The 8,431-nt window shown below is 47.9% G+C and overlaps 1 protein-coding gene across 1 annotated transcript in view; it reads left to right on the plus strand.

Moving 5' to 3' along the window:
• Window positions 1-2,404: 2,404 nt before the first annotated feature.
• The window catches only part of LOC132467153 (thrombospondin type-1 domain-containing protein 7A-like), a 9,207-nt gene continuing 3,180 nt past the window's right edge, over window positions 2,405-8,431 (plus strand). Inside the window, exons 1-2 of the mRNA XM_060064281.1 lie at window positions 2,405-3,741; window positions 7,908-8,162. Of these exons, the coding sequence (XP_059920264.1) occupies window positions 2,888-3,741; window positions 7,908-8,162 (1,109 nt within the window). The 5' untranslated portion in view covers window positions 2,405-2,887. The remainder of the gene's footprint in view (window positions 3,742-7,907; window positions 8,163-8,431) is intronic.

Consider the following 8,431-nt stretch of genomic DNA (forward strand, 5'->3'; position numbering starts at 1 on the left):
CTTGCATGCTTAATTCTGCTGTCGGTGTGTGAATGTGTGCATGAATGGGTGAATGTCAGGTAATATTGAGGACTAACATTTGAGGAGCTACTGGTTAGAAAGCTCTTTATGAATGCAGTCTGTTTACCATTTACTTTATAGGCCTACATCTGGTCAGCAGGGAAGCTTTTTTATAGAGCTGTCAAGCGATTAAAATATTTAATCGTGATTAATCGCATTAATGTCATAGTTAACTCACGATTAATCGCGATTAATCGCAAATTCTTTTTCTATGCTTAATATCCCTTGATTTTTTTGTCCCATAATTCTTCTCATTTTAATTCTCTTATCAACATGGTGAAGTGCATCGGCTTGCCTTGTGCAAATGTTTTTTTATTGATAACAACATTGGCATATACTGATCAAAACAGGACGATACAAAAAAGAGCCTATAGTGCAATTAAACGACTGCTTTGAACAAATTTCATTTGAACAGAGCAGTCAGGCTACTGCTTCTTTGTTTTGAGCCAAAGAAATAATAATTGCATATATAATTGAATAAAATAATTGCGTTAATTGCGCGATAAATTTTTTAACGCCGTTAAAATTGGTTTGCGTTAACGCCGTTAATAACGCGTTTAACTGACAGCTCTACTTTTTTATTTTATTTTTTCTAGATTCAGGGGAGATAAAGCCAGCATCTATTTTTAACGCCATCCCCTGGAGTTGTGTGAGGGTGTATTGCTCAGATTATTACAAGATGTTTTCATTTTAAAACTTCCACAGCCTTCTGGCAGGCTTATAGCTGGCTAATCAGAAATCTCAGTGTGTTTCTATCTGAACAGATCTGTATATTCCTGCGTGTTTGTTTCTCGCAGCAGCATTCAAACCTGTCGTTGTTTAACCGGAACAGTCAGGTCGGTGGGTTTGTGCTTAAAATAGACAAACACATATAAGCAACCGCTTATTTCTTCTCCTCGTTTTTTTCTCCTCGTTTTTTTTTCTCCTCTTCTTTGTGTCATTCTCTCCTATCACTCCCCTGCGTTTTCTACATTTCCTGTTCTCCTCGAGGATCCATTTTATAGAACCTCATTGTTGTTTAGGAATTACCAAAGTCATTCTCTCGCTTTTCTGTTTGAAGAACACAACCGTTCCTGTCGTGTTCATTGACTCAGACAAGCACCTCCGGGCCTCATTCGTGGTCGCTGGTCCATATATTTGGCCCGCTGTATGGGAATTTAAACGGCCCATGGACAGCCTGTTGGGAGAGACGATGAAATGCAGCTCGGTACAGTCTGTAACCCAAACTCTAATATCTACATTTTGAATTCATGGGCACACAGATTTAGTTATATTACAAACAATGCATATTTTCTCATCACTTTCACATTGACATTTATATTTAGGGTATTTAGCAGACGCTTTTATCGAAAGCGACCTAAAATAAGTACATTTGTCAGAGAAAGAGAGAAAATATATATCGCTGTCGGTACTTTAAGGATGTTCATGGAACCAAGTGCCCTAACAAAGCACCAACAATTGTTAGGTTAAACTCTGACTATCCCATATCAACACTGTCACGCTGTCATTTACCTTATCCATATCAGCAATGTGTGCAGGGCAAGGCAGACCGGTAAGCATACTCATGGCCATAGTTTATCTACATTTATTTGTCACAATGTTCTATTTTGTTTGATTTGTAGTATTTATTTTCTACAGTTTCGCACAATAAATATTTCTGCAAAATTTGAATTTTGGAAGCCCAACCCATCGCCGCTCATGAAGTCCATCCAAACCAATTTCAAATGTACAAGTCATCAGTTTACTCTGCAGACCCATCTGATTAGTTTGTACGTGATATTAACTAGCAGTAGTTGGAGCAGCAAAAGCAGCTTGTTTTTAGGGTGGTTAGTCACCAGCATCGGTCTGCTAGTGACTAAGTGTCTGAGGAGATGAGATGAGCAGCAGGCTAACACTATCCCTCCTTCCCTTCCGTCTTCTGTGTGGACTGAACCCAGCAACCTCTCTGTTGACTCTTCTATTTTCCCAGAAAGGTTCTCTCCTCCGTCTTCCACACAGGAAGAGTAATTGGTGTTTGCCTGCGTCCACACACCACTTTCCCCTCAGCCCGCTCAACGCAAAGGAGGCATTTAGCTCAAGGCTGTAAGCTAATGACGTGTTTTGCTAAAGCAAGGTTCATCTAGCGAGAGGTGAAATAATCATTCAGCACCTCGTCCCCGTGGGGATGCAGATAGCCGTTCGACACCCAGGTGTGCACACCTCCATTACCTCACTATTCTTTACTTTTAGCTGGGTGATCTTCACTACATTTGAATGATTCATGAAGAACGCCAAGAGTTGATAACCCGTTGTGCATATATTTTACTCTAGGCCTGTATCGTTGAGTGGCTAGGAGGATCCTCATTGTGTGTAGACTGCCACAAGGAATCCTAGAGCAGCATCACTTTTGTAAACAGACCCGTCAGATATCCTCTCCTCAACGTGCCAAGTTTAGGCCATGCTAATTAAACTGTCAAGAATTACTCGATGCATCTAATTTGACGAAACAACGCTGAACATTAACTGAATGTTAACGGACGCACGTTTCTGACTGATGTAGTAGCGATCAACATGCATGATGTTTGAATAATGTATGTGGTAATATCTTTTAGACTAACTATCTCCCATGGATGAATCAGTTTACTTTAATTGGCAGTATGATCATCGATGCCACAGTAGGATCATCAAAACTTTGTTGCAAATATCATGTTTCATTGAAGGCATCCGAGAGACATCGAAGACAATGAAACTTGACATTTGCACAAAGTCCATCCCAGTACTGAGGATTGATTCCCTGCTTCGACCCTCTGCGACTACTTGGTGTCCGTCTGAGTAACCGTGTCCCGTCATGTGCTGTGCTTCCCCAGGGCCATGGGGGAGGTGCATGGGCAGCGACTGCGGACCCGGTGGCAGCCAGAGCCGCGCCGTCTGGTGCGCCCACGTGGACGGCTGGACCACCCTGCACACCAACTGCGACCAGGCCCAGCGGCCCTCCAACCAGAGGAACTGCTTCCGCGTGTGCGACTGGCACAAGGACCTGTACGACTGGCAGCTGGGCGCCTGGAACCAGTGCGTGCCCATCTCGGCGAGGGCCAACGGAGCCCCGCAGCTGGCGCTGTGCCACGGCGGCGAGGAGGGGACTCAGCTGCGTGAGGTGGGCTGCGTGCTCCGAGCGGACGGGTCCCCGGCGGACGACGCCATCTGCGAGTACTTTGAGCCCAAGCCCCGTCTGGAGCAGGCCTGCCTCATCCCCTGCCCGCAGGACTGCGTGGTCTCCCAGTACTCGCCCTGGACCTCCTGTTCAAAGACCTGCGGCACTGGCCTCAAGAACCGCGTCCGCAGCGTCCTGGTGCCCCCCATGTTCGGGGGCGCCGCCTGCCCCAACCTCACCGAGTTCCACACCTGCAGGCCGGGCCCTTGCTCCACCCCTGAGGGGGTGTACAGCCTCCGGATCGGGGCCTGGGGCCCCTGTGCCCTGCCTCAGACCCGGCCCGCCCGCCAGGCCAAGCGGCGGAGGGGCAAGGGCCCGGGGGGCAGGGACAAGGTGGGTCTCAAAGACCCAGAGGCCCGGGAGCTGATTCAGAAGAAGCGGACCAGGAACCGGCTGAACCGGCAGGAGAGTCCCTTCTGGGACATCCAGGTGGGGTACCAGACCCGTGACGTGACCTGCAACCACTGGAACGGGACCACCGTGGAGCTACAGTGAGTCGTCCGCCTGTCTGTCTAGGTTGCCATCCATCTCTGCCATCTATTGGTCCAAACAGCCGTCACATCTGCACCCACAGCATCACAGACACGATCAAATTTCCTGTCAGGGATTATTAAAGTACCATCTTACCGAATCCTGTGTACAGGCTTCTGCTTATATCGCTATTTCAGCCTTTAAAGAATTCCCTGTTAGTCTCTGATGCTGTTTGAACTGAACAACAGCCCTGACAAAAGAAATATAGATCGAGGACGCTTTCTACCATATTTTTCTGCCAGGTCATCATCTGAAGCAACGACTTGACATTGTGCTGAATTCCTTTTTAAGCAAGGCTTTCATTGCTCTTCAAGGCCTTGCTTCGTAGACATTGCAGCCCCCCTTTTACATTACCGATGCCATGCGCTTGCCTGAGATCTTGTATTTTAGGAACTGAAAAAGGCTTTGATCTCTAGGACATCATGAAGCAGTCTTACTCGCGTCATGGCCGTCACATGCCACTGTACACAGGGATTTGATCCGTTATGCACTCAACTGTTCATTGATGTATTGTCAATGTCATGTGGCCCCTATCAACAACTGGGATCACACCATTTCAAAGGAACCCCCTGAAAACAACTCTGATGCTCAGAGCACCATGAATATTAATCCCTGACTTGTTTATTTTTTCCTTTTGAAATATTCATGCTAGTTTTTGGGCACTATTTCCTTAAAAGTGGAACAAACTTCCAGGTTGTTGCGTTAACCCCATCAAGCCCGGTGCGCTCCGAACATTCCTCTCACTTCACGCCTCTAATGTCCTTTGAACTCTATTTAGTAGAAGGCTTTCTCCAAAGCAGCTTAACGTCAATTCAGATACATGTCATTAAGGAGCAAGCAGTGGCGCTCAGGGATGCCTGTAGACTTTGGGGTTTGCGCCCAGAGCCTTTCCGCTGGGATTTAAACAACCCGAAGCACTAGACTTTCCTGCACTGTGATGGCGACAGATGCCTCAAATGCACATGGGTCAACCGTCTCCTACTGAGGGGACGGACACCTCAGTTGCCGGCCTGTGTCTGCATGTTAAAGATGACCGCCTTACCACCGCACACCACTGAACTGCGGATCACAAACAAAAATTGTGTCTTCGTAGCCAACAGTCTTTCATCTGTACTTCATTTCTGCCGCATGCTGAAGTTGTGTGAATGTCATCTCTTAATAAGATGACCTATATAGAACGCTGTTTTTTGCCGCAACAGAATTCAGTGGCAGTGAGTATTTTTTAATCCTTTCTTCCATTAATATTTCATGAATTGCTGTTCAGGAAAAAGAGTTGTGCGTGTGAGTTTGAAATCACGGCCATTGTTGCTTCGCTGTTGCTTAAAAAACGTCCAGGCATCGCGAAACGGAGCAGTTTAGAGAAGACATCATCAGCTCTTTGAGAGAATGCAAAAGACATTGAGCATTATGCCGTTCCCTGTCTCGCCTCAGCGACAGAGATGAGAAAATAATGACTTCCGACTCCCAACCAAAACTTCAGCGGAAAAATAGAGGAAAGAAAATAGGATCCAGTTTGCCGGGAAAAATGGGTCATTGGTCACACCAGGGAACGCTCAGAACTCAGGGTTCAGTCCGGGGCGGAAATGGAACTTCATGGTACTATCTCCCTCTCTCTCTCGCTCTCCCTCTCTCTTTTTCTCCCTGACTGTGTTTCCCTCAACAACCCCGGCTTCAATTCTGTTTGTTTTGCTCCGGCGCATAAATGATTTGTCGCTTCGAGTGTGTTTGGCGTCATAACACAGGCGAGAATTCTTCACGGTGTCTCTCTCCGCCGTACCGCGCGGCGCGACTTCAAAAGGGTCCGCGGCGCACGTGTTTCCATTTCCGAGGACACGGTGGTTATGAAGGCAGAGGGGAAGAAAGAATGGAAGGAACAAACAAACGAAAGAAAGGAACCGGGGGAAGGAAAAGGGAAAGGAAAGGTACAGTCAACAAGGAAGAACGAAACGAACAAACGTAAGAAAAGGAACTGAAGAAAGGAAAGGAAAAGGAAAGATAAAGTAAACAAGAAGGTAATGAGAAGCAAAAAAAAAAGTGAAGAGATGAAACAAAGAAATAAGTAGAAGAAATATTGAGAGAGGGAGTGAGGACAACAGAGACATGTCGCGAAAAAGAGCTCAAACTCGACAGGGTCTTCGTTGCTCGCCGAACGTTCGGCGTGGCGGAGGTGAAGAGGGGCGGCGGCGGCAGCTAAATGAGGGGTTTCTAAATGAAGCAGAGCTGTAATTATCTCTAATAGCTCGTCAGCTGCAGTCGCTCCAGGGGAAAGACATGCGGTCGGGCTAGCATAATGCGCTCCTCTTTACTTAGAACTAATTTCTAATGATTCCGAGGAGGAAGCCTTGTTCATTACTCGTAAACACTTGGTTGGGGGATGATAAAAACACTGCGTCCTTCATGTCAGCCCCCCCCCCCCCCCCGATGGACTTAGCATTAGCACGCGGTGCTTGTACCTTCGCTCCCCTTTTGTATTATTCATAATGTGAAATGTGGAATGCTAATGAGTTAAGCTAATGGGATGAAGAGGGATCGTAGCCGTTGGGGAGGAGCTTTATGGGAACCTTACTCCTTGCGTTACTTTCGTGCTGACGCGTTCGGAAGTGCGATAAGTCTTCCCTTACTCACTCTCTGCAGGGCCACCCTCCCCCTACCTTCAAAGAGTTCAAGGTCTAACCCCAGCCCTGCTCACTGTTTCGCTGGGCTCCCTCCATAGATATATGTACAGACTAGATATCACATTCGGCGTCTAAGCACGCGTCAACCATGCCGCCATCTTGCCGCGGAGTAAACAACCACCTGAATGGATGGGGTTCGATGGGGCAGAGGTCCTTTCCCGAAATCCCTCTAAATCGCCCTATTTTTTAGCAATCTTCAAGGTTTCTGACCAACCTTGTCTCACAGGAATCCTCAACTTGACCACGGATGCTTAACTCAAAATCCGAGGAATCCGCATGGAAACACGCCAATTTCCGTGATATGGCCACGGATTTTGCTCCAATGCCAGTTGATGACACTCATATTCCGTGGCACACACACAGATCCCCGTTTCAATGAACGAGTCAACCACGCCGTCGCTTCACACGGAAATTGGTGTGTTTCTGTGAGGATTCCACGGATTTTGAGTTAATCGTCCGTGGTCATTTCACGGATGCCTGTGAGACCAGGTTGTTTCTGACATACGTCAAACGTGTGTTTGGGTAATGATGGTAAAAAAATTTATATATACTGTATATTGATCTTGTATTTTACATCTCTTTAAAACACTTCTGACGTATGTCAGAGACCTACGACGTTCCACCGATCAGCGCAGCTCAGGCGATATCTAGTTTTTCAGTTTTTCTACGGGCTCCCTCTTGCCGAGGAGGGCCCTACGACTCATAAAGATGGCCAGGCAGGTGATCTTAATCTGCCTCATCTGCAATTTGCAAAACGTCCGCCTCCCTTGTATCCGTAGTCCTCTGCTCCCATTTGCGGTGTTCAAGTCGGGGACGCCTGGAAGTTAAGCGTTTCATTACCGCTAAACGACTACGATAGAAAATGGGGCGAAACGTTTAAAAAAAGGACTGATTCCGGAGGTTGCTTGTCCCATTATGGACATAACTCAGTAACACCGCAGTGTGCAGTATAGTGTGCAGTGTAGTGTGATCCCACCAGGCGGCCGGGTCAAACTCAGTGTGAAGGAGATCCTTCTCCCAATCCACAGCAAATCCCAGGCTTAGTTGATCCCCTGATGAACAAGACATGATTAGCAACATGCATGCAAACACTCACACACACACACATGCACACACACACACACACACACACACACACACACACACACACACACACACACACACACACACACACACACACACACACACACACACACACACACACATGCATAGGCGTACACACACACACACACACACACACACACACACACACACACACACACACACACACACACTTAGACATGCGGTGGGTATTCCATCACACATCATTTCTGGTTATTAAAACTTGCTTAAACATCATCTCACAAATGTACAAATTATAAGTCGCTTTTGATACAAGTGTCTGCAAAACGCCCTAAATATTAATGTTAACTTAATCTTTACCCCCCCCCCCCATCCCCCCCCTCCTCCAGCGAGTGCACGCCCATGGACCTCCCGCACACCGTCCAGTCCTGCCTCCTCCCCAAGGACTGCCAGCTGAGCGCCTGGAGCGCCTGGGGCCCCTGCTCCAACGCCTGCTCGGACCCCGAGGCGCCCGGCGGGGCCCGCTCCCGGGGCCGCAGCGTGCTCCAGTTCGCCATCGGCGAGGAGGGGGTCCCGTGCGAGGCCCTGGGGGAGACGGAGGCCTGCGAGCCGCCAGGGGAGGGCCCGCTGCCGCCGTGTCCCACGTGAGTGACGATCCAAGACTCACCTGATCAGATGTTCACCTGGACTCCGCATAGCCCCCCCCCCCCCTCCTTACCCCCGCCGCCCCCTCCCCTTACTCCCCCCTTAGGCACTTATTGTCTGTTCTACTTCCTGGCACTTAAAGATAGTACTTAGCGTCTTATCCTAGCTGTCTCTGTTGCATGCTGGGAATGGGTTAACCTAGTTGTTAGTGCTCGGCGCTTGTTTCTATGAACATCCTTACTGTAACGACAGCACTATATTGTTGTTT

This window comes from Gadus macrocephalus, chromosome 11, assembly GCF_031168955.1.
Source record: "Gadus macrocephalus chromosome 11, ASM3116895v1".
Lineage (NCBI taxonomy): Eukaryota > Metazoa > Chordata > Actinopteri > Gadiformes > Gadidae > Gadus > Gadus macrocephalus.